Raw genomic sequence first — 18427 nt, 5'->3', positions numbered from 1 at the left:
TCCTCCTGAGCACAAATCATACTTACTCCCTGACTCCCCTGTCCTCCCTAGTCCTCCCCCGTCCACGTCCTCCCCTCCAATTCTTCCCCCCGTCCCCCCATCCTCCCCATCTTCCCCCGTCCTCCCCATTCTCTCCATCCTCTCCCATCCTCCCTGTCCTCCCTATCCTCCATCCTCCTCATCCTCCTGTCCTCCCCCATCCTCACCGTCCTCCCCACCCATCCCCTGACCCCCACATCCTCCCCCCTTCGCTCCCCATCCGTCCTCCCCTCCCCATCCCCCATCCTCCTCATCCTCCCCATCCTCATCCTCCCCCATCCTCCTCATCCTCCCCATCCTCCTCATCCTCCCCCATCCTCCTCATCCTCCCCCATCCTCCCCTGTCCTCCCTCATCCTCTTCATCCTCCCCATCCTCCTCATCCTCCCCCATCCTCCTCATCCTCCCCCATCCTTCCCTGTCCTCCCTCATCCTCTTCATCCTCCCCCATCCTCCTCATCCTCCCCATCCTCCCCTGTCCTCCCCCATCCTCCTCATCCTCCCCCATCCTCCCTCATCCTCCTCATCCTCCCCCATCCTTCCCTGTCCTCCCTCATCCTCTTCATCCTCCCCCATCCTCCTCATCTTCCCCATCCTCCCTGTCCTCCCCATCCTCCTCATCCTCCCCCATCCTCCTCATCCTCCCCATCCTACCCATCATCCTCCCATCCTCCCCTGCTCCCCCATCCCATCCATCCTCCCTCCATCCTCCCTAATCCTCCCCATCCTCCGATCCTCCCCATCATCAATCTCCTCCTCCGCATCATCCTCCCATCCTCTTTCAATCCTCCCCATCTCACCCCTCATCACCTCCTCAGCCTCACCCCACACCCCCTCGCTTACTCCGCCCCAGCTTCCCCGACGTCCTCTCCATCCTCCCCATCCTCCACCATCCTCATCCACCCCATGCCTCATCCATCCTCCCCGTCCTCCCCCATCCTCTCCATCCTCACCCATCCTCCCCATCCCCCCTATCCTCCCCATCATCCTCCTCCTCCTCATCCTCCCCATCCTCTCTCATCCTGCCCGTCCTCCCTATCCTCCCCCATCCTCCTGTCCTCCCTATCCTCTCCCATCCTCCCTGTCTTCCCTATCCTCCCCCATTCTCCCTATCCTCCCCCATTCTCCTCATCCTCCCCCATCCTCCCACCTGTCCCTCCCCATCTGCCCTGTCCTCCCCATCCTCCGTCATCCCTGCCGCATCCTCCCCATCCTCCTCATCCTCCCTCCTCCCCTCCTCGCATCCTCCTCATCCTCCCCACTCCTCCCTCCCTCTCATCCTGCCATCCCTCCCTATCCTCCCCCAGCCTCCGTTCTCCCGATCCTCTCCCCATTCTCCCGGTCGTCCCTCTCCTACACCCATTCTCCCTATCCTCCCCCATCCTCCTGTCCTCCCCCATCTGCCCCTGTCCTCCCCATCCTCCCTCATCCTCCTCATCCTCCCCATCCTCTCTCATCCTCCCCGTCCTCCCCATCCTCTCCCATCCTCCCCGTCCTCCCCATCCTCTCCATCCTCCCTGTCCTCCCTATCCTCTCCATCCTCTCCCATCCTCCCCATCCTCCCTATCCTCTCCATCATCTTCATCCTCCTCATCCTCCCCATCCTCCTCATCCTCCCCCATCCTCCCCCATCCTCCCCTGTCCTCCCTCATCCTCTTCATCCTCCCCATCCTCCTCATCCTCCCCCATCCTCCCCCATCCTCCTCATCCTCCCCCATCCTTCCCTGTCCTCCCTCATCCTCTTCATCCTCCCCCATCCTCCTCATCCTCCCCCATCCTCCTCATCCTCCCCATCCTCCCTGTCCTCCCCTGTCCTCCCCTATCCTCCCCTGTCCTCCCCATCCTCCCCCATCCTCCTCATCCTCCCCATCCTCCCTGTCCTCCCCCATCCTCCCCTGTCCTCCCCCATCCTCCCCTGTCCTCCCCATCCTCCCCATCCTCTTTCATCCTCCCCATCTTCCCTATCCTCTCCATCCTCCCCATCTTCCCCATCCTCTTCATCCTCCCTCATCCTCCCCATCCTCTCCATCCTCCCCCATCCTCCTCATCCTCCCCATCCTCCCTGTCCTCCCCGTATCGCGCCTTCCTCCCACCATCCTCCCCATCGTGCTCCTCCCTCATCCTCCCCTCGCCTCATCCTCCCCCATCCTCCCCATCTTCCCCATCCTCTTCATCCTCCCTCATCCTCCCTATCCTCCCCCCATCATCCTCCTCCTCCTCATCCTCCCCATCCTCTCCATCCTCCCCATCTTCCCCATCCTCTCCATCCTCACCCATCCTCCCCAACCTCCCTATCCTCCCCATCATCCTCCTCCTCATCATCCTCCCCATCCTCTCTCATCCTGCCCATCCTCCCTATCCTCCCCCATCCTCCTGTCCTCCCCATCCTCCCCCATCCTCCTGTCCTCCCTATCCTCTCCCATCCTCCCTGTCTTCCCTATCCTCCCCCATTCTCCCTATCCTCCCCCCTCCTCCCTGTCTCCCCCATCTGCCCCTGTCCTCCCCCATCCTCCCTCATCCTCCTCATCCTCCCCATCCTCTCCATCATCCTCATCCTCCTCATCCTCCCCATCCTCCCCCCATCCTCCCTGTCTTCCCCCATCTGCCCCTGTCCTCCGTATCCTCCCCCATCCTCCCCATCCTCCCTATCCTCTCCATCATCCTCATCCTCCTCATCCTCCCCATCCTCTCTCATCCTCCCCGTCCTCCCCATCCTCTCCCATCCTCCCTGTCCTCCCTATCCTCTCTGATCCTCCCCATCTTCCCTATCCTCTCCATCCTCCCCCGTCCTCCCTATCCTCCCCCATCCTCCCCATCCTCCCTATTCTCTCCATCATCCTCATCCTCCTCATCCTCCCCATCCTCTCTCATCCTGCCCGTCCTCCCTATCCTCCCCCATCCTCCTGTCCTCCCCATCCTCCCCCATCCTCCTGTCCTCCCTATCCTCTCCCATCCTCCCTGTCTTCCCTATCCTCCCCCATTCTCCCTATCCTCCCCCATCCTCCCTGTCCTCCCCCATCTGCCCCTGTCCTCCCCATCCTCCCTCATCCTCCTCATCCTCCCCATCCTCTCTCATCCTCCCCATCTTCCCTATCCTCTCCATCCTCCCCCGTCCTCCGTATCCTCCCCCATCCTCCCCATCCTCCCTATCCTCTCCATCATCCTCATCCTCCTCATCCTCCCCATCCTCTCTCATCCTCCCCGTCCTCCCCATCCTCTCCCATCCTCCCCGTCCTCCCTATCCTCTCTCATCCTCCCCATCTTCCCTATCCTCTCCATCCTCCCCCGTCCTCCCTATCCTCCCCCATCCTCCCCATCCTCCCTATCCTCTCCATCATCCTCATCCTCCTCATCCTCCCCATCCTCCCCCATCCTCCCTGTCCTCCCTATCCTCTCCCATCCTCCCTGTCTTCCCTATCCTCCCCCATCCTCCCCAGTCCTCCACATCAATTTATTCTCACCTGTCTAGTTCCTGTCGCTTCCTGAATTTGAATGTTCATCTTATCCATCCCACCGACATCCTTCTTCTCTAGACCAAGCCTTGGTCACCCCCTACCACCTGCTGCTGACTAAGGCCCAGGCCCCCGATCTCACTCGGGCTCAGCACACCCCGCACCGCGCCTCCACGCGGGCCTTCACTCCTGTGGCTGCTTCCACCCCAGTCCCCCCAGCGACCCTCTTGGCCGCACTCACCCTCCACTCGCAAACCGCCACCCTGCCCGTGTGGTGGGCGCTGTGAGCGTGAGGTCGGCTCTGCCCTCCCTCCCATGCAGGGGGCGGGAAGGAGCAGAGAAACGGGACCAGTGCATGTGGCTGCGAACCAGTGTTAGAGGGAGCGGGACGGCGGGCCTGGGGGGGTTCACAAACAGAAGGGGCTCCTTTGGAAAAGGGGGGCTTGTGAAGGAGACGCTGGAGCGGAGCGGACAGCTGAGGGCGTGGCTGGGGCGCCGAGGAAGAGCGAGGGCCAGAGGGAGCCGAGACCACAGCACACATCACAGCAAGCGGACCGAGAGAGGAGCTGGCCAGTGAGCGGCTGGGAGCACCGGCCTGTCAGCTCTCCGGGGGTGCCGGGGGTCCTGCTTTCAAGTGAAGGCTCCCCGAAGCCTGGAGCAGGTAAGCAGGGGAGTGACATGGTCCAATCTCTTTTAGAGTCCCCCCTCCCCCCAAATGGGTGAGAAGAGGACTTCACAGGGCTAAGGCCCATGAAAGCCGCCTTCCTCTCCCCAAGCACAAGCTGGACAGTGGGCCCGGACTGACCTTCCACACCACCTCTCAGACCCAGGCCCCGCCTCTCAGACCCGGCCCCGCCTCTCAGACCCGGGCCCCGCCTCTCAGACCCGGGCCCCGCCTCTCAGACCCGGGCCCCGCCTCTCAGACCCGGGCCCGCCTCTCAGACCCGGGCCCCGCCTCTCAGACCCGGGCCCCGCCTCTCAGACCCGGGCCCCGCCTCTCAGACCCAGGCCCGCCTCTCAGACCCGGGCCCCGCCTTTCAGACCCGGGCCCCGCCTCTCAGACCGAGGCCCCGCCTCTCAGACCCGGGCCCCGCCTCTCAGACCCGGGCCCCGCCTCTCAGACCGAGGCCCCGCCTCTCAGACCCGGGCCCCGCCTCTCAGACCCGGGCCCCACCTCTCAGATCCGGGCCCCGCCTCTCAGACCAAGGCCCCGCCTCTCAGACTGAGGCCCCGCCTCTCAGACCCAGGCCCGCCTCTCAGACCGAGGCCCCGCCTCTCAGACCGAGTCCCCGCCTCTCAGACCCGGGCCCCGCCTCTCAGACTCGGACTGCCAGCCGCCCTCCCGGAGGCCCAGCGGGCAGCATGGCTGCTGAAGTCTGCGGACAAGACAGGCCAAATGCAGGAGCTGCCGACCACCACCCTGTCTAGGGGCCCGTAGCCCAAACCCCAGGAGCGTCTCTGGAGCTGATGGCGGCAGACGGTGGCCGCTGGGGCAGTGAGCAGCCAGGAAGCGTGGGGCGGCCGCAGGGAGGGAGGGAGGGGAGCTGTGGTCTAGGCAGCTGGAAGGAGCAGGCTCTCAGGGCTACGTCGCAGGTTCAATTCCTACATCCTCTGGTTGCCACCGTGGCTGAGGGCCTGGCTGCAGACTCGGTGGCAGCCCGGAGCCCGCCCACCTGGCCGGGCGCTGGTGCTGGCACAGGAGGAGCTCAGCACCCTCGCACCCAGGGCCGGTGTTCGTGCTTATGCTGACATTTAGAGGGGCTCTAATGACTGGGTCCGGGAGCAGCACGCACCCCCACAGAACAGGAGAGAGCAGCAGAGACGCGGAGCGCCGGCCCCGTGACCGCCCCGGGCACCCTCCAGCCTCCCACAATTCCCTGCAGTTCGGGTCACTTCGCTTTTCTCAGCTCAAAAGGTCACTTGGGTTGGGATGTTGTCAAGTTACAGGCAAAGACAGTGGGTTGAACAAAAAGAAATAAAATCTAAGGATCATTGATCCTCAACTGGGGAGGGGGGGGTCAGGCTCTCCTCTCATACTCCGAGTCCCTGCAGGATCCATTCTCCAGCGGAAACAGGCACCTGGCAGGGCCATGGGGCCACAGGGGCCCCAATCCAGCCATCCATGGCTGCCAGGAGGAGGAGGAACAGACAACAGCCAGTTCCCGCCACCTCCCTCCCTCCCGCAGCCTCGGAGCCAGCAGGCAGCGGACATCACTGGGCACTGACAGCCCGGGAAGCAAATGCCTCCAGCCTGCAGCCACCGGCGTCTGCGGTCGTGGCGGGAGCGGCCGGCTCCTGCCTCATTAAGAGGCCGTGGGTGCAGAACGGATGAAGGAACTCTCCGTGTACTGGGCTCCTGGTGAGGCCGGGACAAAAGCTCCCAGAGCCGGACCCCAGGCCCCTGTCAGGCAGACCCTCATCTCCATCTCATCTGCACTGCATACTTCACAGGAGCCCGCTCTGTCACCAGTCAGGGGGCAGGTACGCTGAGGCAGAGGGGGTGTCTGCACACAGCCCACACAGCAGCCTCCGCCCTCGGGGAACACAGGCCTCCGTCAGACCACAGCGATGCAGACAGATGGAGACCACGCTATTCCGGGACGGAGGGCCAACTAAATAAAGCTGCGGTTACATCATGCACAAAGGCAGACAGAAAACTCCAAGTATTTCCAAGTCGCGGTGGAGCGACTCGGACCAGCTGCGTGCCCGTCCTGCACTAGGAGTCCAGCGGCGCCCCCAGCACACGAAGGAGCCGGAGCGGGGGGTGGGCTCCCCGGAGACTGGCTCCCGTTCGTTTTGACGGACACACACCCCCCCCTCCTTGGCCAAGCTTTGCATGCTATTGGTCAAAAGCCGCAGCGCCCTTGGAGGACAAGCACTGCCCCTCAGTACCATGTGGGCGCTGAGAGCTCTATGGAGGCACACGGTTCAAATCCTGGCTCTGGCACTTCCTGCCGTGTGACCGTGGGCAAGTCACTCCACGGCTCTGAGCTCCAGTGTCCGTGCTGCATGGCACGGGGCGATGGCGTGTGGCTCAGAGGGACGGGACGGTGCGGTGCCTGTGAACGTGCCTGGCACCACGCCTGGCATCTCTTACAAAACACAGAGTCGTGAGGTGCTGCCTCTAGTTGAGGAAACAAGAAGTGAAGTTGGGTGTTTATCACTTAAAGGAGCTGTCAGAGCTACCGGAGCCAGGAGAATGGGTTCCCACGCACTGAGGCTGCCATGGCAACCCAGCACCGTCGCTCAGATCCCTTACAGGGAATTACAAAGCCCTCAGCGGCTGCCTCCGCCACCCTGCCCTCCCACGGAGACACCCAAGCCTCCTGCTGCCTCCCAGGCAGGCTGCGCACGCTCCTGCCACAGGGCCTTTGCACGGCTGCTCCTCGACCTGGAACACTCTGCCGCCGGGAGCTGCACGGCCCTCCTCCCGCTCCTTCAGGGTCTCAGTGCCTTCTTCCCTTCCCGGCCCCACACCCAGCTCTGCAAGTCCTGTCCCCGCCCAGCCCTCCTGCTCTGCACTCCTTTCCTCCTCGGTCCTCGCCACCCAATGCGCTGGGGGTTCTCATTTACCCACTTCATGTATGTCTCAGGAAAGAGGCCCAATCTGCTGCCCTGTTTCTGCAAATGAAGTTTCATGGGAACACGGTCCCAGCTACCCTTGGCACTGCCGCCTCTCCTGCCGCAAGGACAGGGCCCCGGCGAGAAGCCTGTCCGCCCTCAGCAGGACCGCCTGGAGCCGGAGCTGGAATGACCCGTCCGTCCCGGACTAACGCCGTTGTCCGGAGCAGGGCTGTGCGCAGGGTCAGTGACACGGTCTGTGAGCCAGGCCCGGTGTCCCTGCAGGAATGAGACAGGACCACAGGACCGAGGCCGCAGAGGGAGGCTGAGGGGTGCAGGTCTGAACGAGGGACGCGCCCACCTCCTCCTCTGACCCTGGAAGGCCCTCTTCAGCCTGGCACTGTGCCATCGGGAGGCGCTCCAGCGTGGGGGGTGCTCGGCGGGCCTGTGTCATCGCTGTGCCCTGAGGGGCGGGCCGCATGTTGGGGGGGGGGGGCTGTTAGGGCTGGAAGCGGCTCTGGGGGAGCGGGCAGCTGCCCAGAGCGGAAAGGCTGGGCACCTCAGCCCGAAATGCAGGCAAGTGACAGCTGCCGCCCACTGGGCCGCCCGGCCAGGCACGCACCTAGTAGGAGCTTCCCAGAGTGCGTTAGCATCGTGTTTGGCAGCTCCACGCTGGGTTTATTGGGTTCCCTACCGAGCCCACCTGCCCGCCTGGACCATCACCCTTCCCCTGACCTTCTGGCTTGACCTTTCAGCACTCCTGTGCCTCTTCTCCCCCCGGACTAAGTCCCAGGCAGGGGCCTCAGGAGGCACCCACGTTTCCAGGGAGCAGCTCTGGGGAGACTGCAGTGACCTTTCCCCTGCCCCCCTCGCCTCTGAGTGCCTTCCACCCCCAGATTCCTCAGCTCGGTTGCCCCAGCCCAGCGCACTCAAGGAGACAGGGGGAGCATGGTTAGGGGCTTGGCCCTGAGTCAGAGCCCAGGGTTTGAATCCCTGGTCTGGTCTGGTCTGCCACTTTACAGCGGTGCGGCTTTACTGAGCCGCTCAGCCGCCCCCCACTGCAGCCCCCTCCCCCGCTGCAGCCCCCCTCCCCCCCTGCAGCTCCGCCTGGAAAATGGGGAGAAGCTGCAAGGCTGGAGGCGTGGGTCACCGGAGCCCCCTGAAGCAGTGCTCAGTGTTAGCTGCAAGTGAGGGCTCAGAAACCGAGGCCCCTGGTGGACACCTTCTCACAGGCGGTGAGCAGGGCATGTAGCCAGAAACAGCTCAAATGCCTGCCTCCTGAGGGAAGACAGGATGCACCGGGGCGGGGGGCATGCGGACACAGCGCAGAGGCCTCTTGAGGTGCCCACCTAGCCTCCGCCTGCCGCGGGCAGGGTCTCAGGAAGCCGGACTTCCCTCCCAGGAAGCCCGTGCCACGTGGGCCCTTGGGGAGGACACAGAGAGGCCACGCACCAGGAAGCTGCACATCTGGCCAAACAGGCCTCCTGAGCTGGGCAGACCCACAGGGAACCAGGCTCCCGGCCTCCGGCCTCCCCTGCCGCTGGGGTCTCCCCATGCTCGCACCAGAGCCCAGGGTGCTGTGACAGCAGAGAGGACGAACCTGATGGGGTGAGGTCCCTCAGCCGTATCCATCCACGGAACTCAGCCATTGCACATCCATGTGTGCACGTCACTCCATTACATGTTACCACAAACGTAAAACAAAACTGCAGCCAGGTTCTGAGCTCCGGCTGATGCTGCAGCGTGCATCACATTAGAGGGCATCGGGAAGGGACGGCTGGCGGTGGAGAGCCAGACGCAGGGACACTGATGTGGCAAGTGCGGCAAACGTGGGGGCAGAACCGGGCGGACACGTGGAGCTCATGGTAAGATTCGTTAAACACGCGGCATGTTGCACATTTTTTATGTTGGGGGGGGTATTAACCAGTAATGTCTGACCCCCACAAGAGCTGGGTCCTGTGCCCACTCTGTGACGTGTGGCCTGGAGAAGCCCCCTCCTCTCCCGGGCTCAGAGTCCTGGGAGCCGCTTTAGCTCCCCTGGGCCACGCCCCGCCTGTGTCCACAAGGTCTGAGAACTCAACAGGAGAGCCTTTGGGGAGGAGAGCCTTTGGGGAGGCCGCTTCCAAGGCAAGACTGCCCTCTGGTGGCCCAGCAGCCTAACAGGAACATTTTCTAACCATTGGCGCTCTGCTGAGCAATGGTTTGAGATATTAACACATCAGGAGTATCACCAGACAGTTCCCCTTTCCTCCCCTCTTCTCTTTCCCTTTAAAGCAGAAGCCAGCTGGCGGGGCGGGGACAGGGGGAGCAGGCAACCAGCTCAAAGCCTTCAGGACCCCTTGGCTCTGTGCTCCAACCGCCCCAATGCAGGCCTCCAGCAGGACCCACGTGGAACACGGCGGTTTGTGGACCAGCGTCCTGAAGAAAACTGTGTCAGGATGCAGTGCCCTGAAGCCAAGGCAGTGAATTTTAACCTGAAAAGGGGAGATTCCCTACGGCTGAGGAGAGAGAGAGATCCCCAGGGTCCCGGGGAATTGGCAAGAGCCCAGATTGTGAGGCCCATCCCGTGCTGAACCCACGGGCCCAGAACATGCTGAGCAAACCTAGAACTGGAGTTAATGCTGCTGCATGAGCAGGGGCCGCCATTCTGGAGGGAGCGGGGGAGCCGCTGGGCGCCAACAGCCTCCCCTCCCCTGGCACTCGGCTCCCAAGCCTTCCTGCCTGAGGCAGAGTCGGGGTAAGTCTGTGGACCATGGAGCCAGGCTGCCTGGGCTCCAGTCTGAGACCCACACTCACTGTGTGAGTCCTGGGAAGGTAACTGGCTCTGTGCCTCAGTTTCCTCGGGTGTAAAAGGGGAATATGATTGTTAAGAAGAACCGGGCATATAGTAAGTACTCAGTACACTATTGTTCCTACTTGCCCCGACACAGTTTGCCCATCTTGATAACTCCCCGCCTCTCGCAGACGCAGCCCATCCATGCCTGCCCCAGACAACTTCTGGGGATCTCAGGAAGGGCCGCAGTGGGGTCCCATTTCAACTTAATGATTCTGTTTCAACCTCATGAATGATCTGCGACTGTCTGCTCTCAAGGCTGTGAGCTCCCTGAGGGCAGAGGCTACGTCTCACTACCATTGGGTCCAACCTGGTACCCAGACCCTTCTGGAATGGATGGATGCCTGGATGGATGGATGGATGGATGGGGATGGATGGATGGATAGATGGGTGGATGGATGGGGATGGATGGATGGATGGATGGGTGGATGGATGGGGATGGATGGATGGATGGATGGATGGATGGATAGGGATGGATGGATAGGGATGGATGGATGGATGGATGTATGCCTGGATGGATGGATAGGGATGGATGGATAGGGATGGATGGATGGATGGATGGATGCCTGGATGGATGGATAGGGATGGATGGATAGGGATGGATGGATGGATGGATGCCTGGATGCCTGGATGGATGGATGGATGGATGGATGGATAGGGGTGGATGGATGGATGGATGGATGGATGGATAGGGGTGGATGGATGGATGGATGGATGCCTGGATGGATGGATGGATGGATGGATGGATAGGGATGGATGGGTGGATCGGATGGGGATGGATGGATAGGGATGGATGGATGGATGGGGATGGATGGATGGATGGATGGATGGATGGATGGATGGATGGAGATGGATGGATGGATGGAGATGGATGGATGGATGGATGGATGGATAGGGATGGATGGATGGATGGATGGATAGGGATGGATGGATGGATGGATGGATGGGTGGATCGGATGGGGATGGATGGATGGATGGATGGATGCATGGGTATGAATGGATGGATGGGTGGATGGGTATGAATGTTTGGATGGATGGATGGGTATGAATGGATGGATGGGTGGACAGATATGAATGGATGGATGAATGGGTGGATGGATGAATGGATATGAATGGATGGATAGATGGATGGATAAATATGATGGATGGATTGATGGGGATGGATGGATGGATGGATGGATGGATATGAATGGATGGATGCATGCATGGATGGATGAATATGAGTGGATGGATGGATGGATGGATGGATGGATGAATCTAAATGAATGAACTCTTTCTTAGAGCCCATCTTACGCTGCTACCTATAACAAGCCACTTTCTCACACTGGAAACACCTAATCACTCCAAACTACCCCACCTCCCACCTCACTCCTCAGCACAGAGTTGAAGAAAGGGAAGGTGCAGCCCTCAACCTGCCCCAATGGCCATCAAGAACGATGTCTCTTCGCTGCGTTCTTGTTCTGATGAGTGACCCTCACGCGTGGGAAGGATCTGCATACAAAGGCCGGAGTCTTTCCCGGAGCTTTCAGCTAAGAGTGCGCACAGAGCACACGGACTGGAAGCCTAGAGAAGCCCACAGAAATGCGCCTGCAGCTCCATCAGGAACCCACTCCTGGGCGTGTGACCATGGCTGTGAGCTGGGGTGGAAGGGTTTGCCGCGGGCTGCAGTGGGATGGGGATGGGAATGACGGATGCCAGTTTTACGTTAACAGGGAGATACTGGGTGGCAAGGGATTAAATGGGTAAGGATGTGGGCTTCATCAACTCGCCACCTTTGACCTGGGCTTCTTAGCCATATGGCTGGCTTCTGTACCCAATGGGCACCACGATGTCCATACATTCCTACACGTCCCACTGCCGGGCCTTTCTCATCGATGAACCCAGGGAGCCAGGGGAGTCGTGGCTCTGAGGGGAGTCGTGGCTCTGAGGTGGGTCCTAGACCCAGTAACACTGATGCTGACCTTGGACCTGGTCCCTAAGACTCTCTGCTCATGGACTCCTTCCTATGAAGACAGTGATGTGAAATGGAGGAGTGGGTGAACTACAGCTCCTGATGGCAGGGCGGTGGCTGTGGTCGCCTATGAAGTCCTCCACTCCAACATGCCATCACCATCCTCAGTTTCTACCCACCTATCACCATCCTCCGCTCCTACACCCCATCACCACCCTCTGCCCCAACACCCCTATCACCACCCTCCCCTCCTACACCCCTATCACCACCCTCCGCTCCTACACCCCTATCACCATCCTCCTCTCCTACACCCCTATCATCACCACCTCTTGGCCCCAACACCCCTATCACCACCCTCCCCTCCTACACCCTATCACCACCCTCCGCTCCTACACCCCTATCACCACCCTCCGCTTCTACACCCCTATCACCATCCTCCCCTCCTACACCCTAACACCACCCTCCCCTCCTACACCCCTATCACCATCCTCCCCTCCTACACCCCTATCACCACCCTCCCCTCCTACACCCCTATCACCACCCTCCCCTCCTACACCCCTATCACCACCCTCCCCTCCTACACCCCATCACCATCCTCCTCTCCTACACCCCTATCACCACCCTCCCTTCCTACACCCCATCACCATCCTCCGCCCCAACACCCCTATCACCACCCTCTGCTCCTACACCCCTATCACCACCCTCTGCTCCTACACCCCTATCACCACCCTCCCCTCCTACACCCTATCACCACCCTCCCCTCCTACATCCTATCACCACCCTCAGCTCCTACACCCCTATCACCACCCTCCCCTCCTACACCCCTATCACCACCCTCTGCCCCAACACCCCTATCACCACCCTCCCCTCCTACACCCTATCACCACCCTCCCCTCCTACACCCCTATCACCACCCTCCCCTCCTACACCCCTATCACCACCTTCCCCTCCTACACCCCTATCACCACCCTCCCTTCCTACACCCCATCACCATCCTCCTCTCCCACACCCCTATCACCATCCTCCGCTCCTACACCCCTATCACCATCCTCCACTCCTACACCCCTATCACCATCCTCCTCTCCTACACCCCTATCACCACCCTCAGCCCCAACATCCCTATCACCACCCTCTCCTCCTACACCCCATCACCATCCTCCACTCCGACCCGCCGGTCACCGGTAAGGAGTGATGCCCATCACACCAGGGGCCAGAAGAGCGTGGAGCAGGGGCAACATGCCTGCTCTCCTGGAGCTTAGAGCTTGTCAGAAATGGGGCACTACCCAGTGGACAGGAAGCCGGCACCGGCACAGGGCGGCTGGCACCAGAGCGTCCACAATAGACAGACGCTGGGGGTTGGAGCTCCAACAAGAGTTTGGGGAGAGAGAAGAGGGGAGACTGAGGGCCCTCACAGAATAGCCCCCTTGCCCGAGGAGGGTCTGACTGTGGGGATGGTGGGCCGCACCTCCGCATGGGGCTCCGAGTGGGGCTAAGGCCAGTCTCTGGCGGGGACCACACTCCCACTCCGCCTCTCCCTGCTCGGCGCTCACTCCTCGCCCCGTGGGCAGCCCCAATGAGTCACTTGAACAAGAAACTCATCTTGCCTCTATTTTTAGAGAACCACAGTCAAAGCATCAGGTTCTTCCATCACCAAGCCATCGCAAGCCCGTGCCAAGGACTAGCTGTGCCCAGAGAGGTGACGGAGCCGCAGCCGGGCACCGGGACCTGCCGCCAGGCCAGGGCCTGTGCGTGACTCCAGGCGAGTCTCAGTTTCCCCTCCTGTGTGAGCACCAGCTCTCCCTCCAGACCACAGCACGCGGACGGCCACCGGGGGGCAGCAACGCTGGTGGCTACCTTTAACGCCATCCGAACGCTGAGCATGAAAATACCCGGCCCCTCACTTTGCTGCTTTTTAACTGATTTTAGAGAGCTCGGAAGGGAGAGGGAGAGAGAGAACCACTCATGTGAGAGGGAAGCATCAATTAGGTTCCTGCTCCAAAAACCCCAGCCAGGTACCCACCTGCAAGCTGGGCGTGTGCCCTGACCAGGAACTGAACCAGGCACTTTCGGTGCATGCGGTGACGCCCAACCCACCGAGCCACACTAGCAGGCTCTGCCCTTCACTTTAAAGGAACCCCAACTTTCCTCCCTCCTCCCCGTTTCACTTGTGTTCCCTCAAAAGATATATTCAAGTCCTAACCGCAGCACCTGTCAATATTACCTTATTTGGAAGTTGGGTCCTGGCAGATGTAACCAAGTTAAGATGGGGTCGTACTAGGAAGGGTGGGTCCCTAATGCAATGGCTGGTGTCCTCAGAGGAGGCAGTGTTAAGCAGAGACACGCAGGAAGGAAATGCCAAGAGATGATGCAGGCTGCGACTGGGAAACCCAGAGGCTGATGGCAGCCACTGGCACGTAGGGAGGGGCACCTCCGAAGAACCAGCCGCCCCCACTGACCCTTGGATTCAGACTTCCAGCCTCCAGAACACTGAGAGAACAGGTGTCTGTCCCATTCGGCCAGTGTTTCCCAAAGTGTGGCTCGCGTACCCCCAGGGGTACGGGAAGAGTTTGGTGGGGGTGCGCGTTGCACCGGAGTTTGGTGGGGATATGCACTGCACCATGTTAGCTGCGCCTAATTCTACGTTCTCATGAGTACGAGGGGTACTCAGCGTTACGAAAATTATAGAAGGGGTACACATATCAAAAGTTTGGGAAACACTGCATTAGGCCATCGGTTTGTGGTATTTTGTAGGGTCAGCTGCAGGAAATGAGTATTCATAGGCAGATTCTAGGATTGCCAGAGCAATATGGAATGAAGGGGAAGACTTTGGCCTTGACTTTCAAGGATCACTGCACTGCATTAGTTGGATCAAAGACTCGCCAAGGAATGCCCATGGAGCTAACCACAGAAGGAAGAGCCGGGGGTGTGCAGGGCGCTGGGATGGACAGTGACTGGGCACAGCGCACTCAGGGGCCAGCAGGCCCACGGGACCACGTGAGCACCGCTCAGCCTGCCGCCGGGCGGTGGAACCCTGCTGCTGCTTACCCAGCAGAGATCCTGGAAAAGGAACGCTGCTCCCTGTGGCTGCCTTCACAACGACTGACACATTAAACACTCGGAGGTTAGCTGTTGTGTTATTCTCACTCTGCTCAGCAATGGAGTGAGGTCCTGGAAGCATAACCTTTCTGAGCCTCAGGGCTCCATAATGAGCATAACAGGCATGCACAGACCGCTATGAGTAATGAAAGAGATAACATAAAGGACATGCAACACAGAGCCAGCTGAAGGGGCACAGCGTGCAGATCTGATACACCTGTAGACTGCAATACGGCTGCTGCCCTCACGTCACGCAACTATCACTTCTTTCCTGTCATGGGTACAAGGGCTGGACCTTAGGCCATCGTGACGACCCGATTCTTAAGCTCCAGCCATGCAGACTGCCCTAACAGAGGCAAGGTCCCTGTACCATTCTGAGCCTTGTAGTTCCTAGAATAGGACAGTAGATGGCAGCAGGGCCTCACTTTTTGCCCCTTCACCCACGTGCTTAGTCCTGGGAAAACCAGCTACTTGTTACTAGCACTGCAGGCTCCGCCCAGAATCCCCAAGTGACCCGGTGGGGTGAAGTCTGCCCCTTGCCTTCTTTTTTAAGGAGAAAGCAATTCAGTGGGTGCCCACCGGAGGTCACAATCCCCAGCTTAAAACCAGGACCAGCACATCAGAGCTACTGGATCATTCTGGGCCTCACAGACCAGCTTTTGCAGAATCAGTCCCTTTCGTGGTCAGTTTCCTAAGTAACCAAGTGATCAGACCCTAATCACGCTGGCTAGCTCTAATGTCCCACCCAAGGCCAGTCAGAGCTGGTTTCGCCTCGGCTTGTGGCTGCGCGCGTCCAGCGGGCCTCCACTTCGCCCGAGCATCCTGGGGGGCCAGAGGTTCGGGGGGGCCCGTTACCCGAGTGACGGACACCTCGCTCTCTCGCCCCCAGTCCCACCGCACCGCCCCGGCAGCTGAGTGGCCCTCTTCCCATAGAGCATACTTCAGAAGAGCCAAAGGCGTGGGGATGGTACGGGGACCAGCGTAGCCGCGGCCGGGCGCCAGAGAGAAGTATTTCCAACACGGGAAGTCCCAGGACCCACCTCACCGCCCCAAGGAGAGACACCCTCCCGGGTCTCTCATCAAGCCCAGCACCCGTCTCTGCCGTCCTGATAAAGGAGCACGGGTGCCCACTCCACAGACACTGAGGGAGTGGGAACGGGGCTGGGGGGGCGGGAATCCTGAGCTCCAGCCCCCAGTGCCCAGGCATTTCCGGGTACGGGAGCAGGAGCAGGTGGCGGGGCCCTGCCCATCGATGATGTAAACAGCCCCCCCTCCCACCTCCCATCCCCTGCCACCCCCACCCCTGCCACCCCCACCCCTCACCCTCCACCCCCACCCCTGCCACCCCCACCCCCCACCCTCCACCCCCACCCTCCACCCCCACCTCTGCCACCCCCACCCCTGCCACCCCCACCCCTCACCCTCCACCCCCACCCCTGCCACCTACCGAAGACGGTGAGGACGGGCCCCTCGATGTGCGCCCGGATGTAGATGCGGCCGCGGCGCTCCGTGTGGTCCGTGCCGCACAGGCTGGGGACGTTCATCACACAGCGCTTGTGCACGTTCATCATGCAGGCTGGGGGCGGCGGGCTCGGGTTGGCGGGGCCGGGGGCAGGCCTGTGCCCCCCAGGCCCGGGGCTCCTTCCCGCCTCCCTTCCAGGGGCTGAGACCCCCCAGCCTGGCCGCAGCAAGCCCGCCCCCTGCTGGGTCACATCAGGCTTCTCCAACCCACCCACCCCCACCCTGAGGGCCAGAGGAGGTGGAGCTTGTCCAGCCTCCCGGAGGCTAAGGGTGCACCCCCCCGCCCCCCACGGTCCTGAAGCCAGAGTCCCTGCCTTCCTACCAGGTGGCAGTAACAAGTGAGGGGAGATGTGTGTGGGGGGCCTTGGCGAAGCCGACACCCCAGCACCCCCAACTCCAACACAGTGGGGGTGGGGGGACAGGGGCCCTAACGCCCCAGCAGCCCTCACTCCATCACAGCGGGGGTCGGGGGGGACCCTAACACCGCAGAAGCCCCACTCCAGCACAGCAGCGGGGCCAAGAGGCCAAGGCTTCCCTCTGGAGCAGATGAGCAGCCTGGTGAGCGTGCCTGGCAGGTGGTGCGGCCAGCCAGTGGGGCCCCGTGGGAGCCAGCGTACTTACTGTCACACTTCATCCCCTGGTGGATGAGCCCGTACAGCAGCGACCCACAGTGGTCACAGAACGTGGGGCTGGAGTAGGTGTGGATCTTGAACTTGTGCTTGCTCCGGGGGTCCTAAGGCCAAGAGAAGACAAGAGGCCCGCGTCAGCCGAGGTGGCCCTCTGAGAGTCCCTGAGATCCGCTGAGGGCCGAGCCCCCTCCTCACACCTGTCAGGACCTTCGCTGGAGTCTGGGGACCAGGGGCCGAAGGGGCCAGTGAGGGAGGAGCGGGCTCCCTGGTCGGTGGCAGCACCCGCTGTGCCTGCGCCCGGGGCCTCCGTCAGAGAGTCCAGCCTGCAGGCCTGCCTGCAGCAAGGGTCCAGGCAGCAGGCACAGTGCCCACACCCGGGTAGACCTTGCACTCATTCCTGTTCCCCTCCACCGCCTCTGGAGCAGGGACTCCCAACAGGGGCACCCACAGGGCAGTTCGACCCTTAAGGGGGCAATTCGAGAATGAGCTATTAACAGCGCACATTTCAAATTTTGTATGGCTCCAGGGGCCTCGTACACACTCTATAACATATTACAGGTCTGATGCATGAAATGCGTGCAAGGGGCTCGGCCCTCGCAGTCCCGGCTTCGTCCAGAAGGTTGTCCGGCTGTCCGGGCTCATTAGCATATTACACTTATATTATTCTAGATATGCTGAAAATTTATGCATTTCAGTTCTCCATTTTATATGTTTTGAAAGATTATTTGCTATTTTTCATATCACTTCATATTATTTTTTTTAAAACAATTTCTTAGTGATTTCTTCCTCAGTCCATCCACTGTTCTTTTTTATTTTTCTCTTTTGTGGGTGCCACGTTCTTTGGAAGCTTGTTTAGACCAAGTTCATGGCCGTTTAGGCTTCCTCCACATGAACAGGAGCTCGCTTTTTTAATAAGAATTCTATGTCATGAGGGGAGGGTTTGCAGGGGGGAGGAGGGTGTCAGGATGTTGCAAATGCTTAGGGGGGCCTGGCCAAAAGAAGGCTGGGAACTGGTCTAGAATGACCGCAAACCCATGTCTGCTGGGACCTCACCTCCTGCAGAACAGGGTTCAAGGTCACACAGTCCGCAGGCCGTGGCGGGGACTGCTGGTTCCCACCAACACCCACTCTTCCCTTCGTAACAGAACCTGCAGTCAGAGCAGAGCTCAGGCGCCTGGAGAGACCACTCCCCAGCCTCCCTTGCAGCTGTGGCCGGTGTGACCGAGCTCTGGCCAACGTCACGTGTGTGCTGCGGGGCCCTCTCCCTCAGGAGAATGTATGCACACCGGCCCTGTGGGCCCTCCCCTCCACAGCAGCCGGAGGACGGTGAGGACTGGAGTGACCAC

At 60.8% G+C, this 18427-nt stretch overlaps 1 protein-coding gene across 2 annotated transcripts in view; it reads right to left on the bottom strand.

Annotated features, from left to right (window-relative positions):
* PRKCB (protein kinase C beta) overlaps positions 1-18427 on the bottom strand; it is a 267227-nt gene that overhangs the window by 85792 nt on the left and 163008 nt on the right. For both annotated transcript variants that reach the window (XM_036460211.2, XM_036460210.2), the window contains exons 4-5: positions 17074-17185; positions 16379-16507 (exon numbers count right to left, since the gene is read on the bottom strand). In XM_036460211.2, the coding sequence (XP_036316104.1) occupies positions 16379-16507; positions 17074-17185 (241 nt within the window). The remainder of the gene's footprint in view (positions 1-16378; positions 16508-17073; positions 17186-18427) is intronic.

This window comes from Pipistrellus kuhlii, unplaced genomic scaffold (assembly GCF_014108245.1).
Source record: "Pipistrellus kuhlii isolate mPipKuh1 unplaced genomic scaffold, mPipKuh1.p scaffold_m20_p_31, whole genome shotgun sequence".
Classification (NCBI taxonomy): Eukaryota; Metazoa; Chordata; class Mammalia; order Chiroptera; family Vespertilionidae; genus Pipistrellus; species Pipistrellus kuhlii.
Note: the sequence above shows the minus strand (reverse complement) of the source record. Positions and strands in the feature narration are given on the sequence as shown.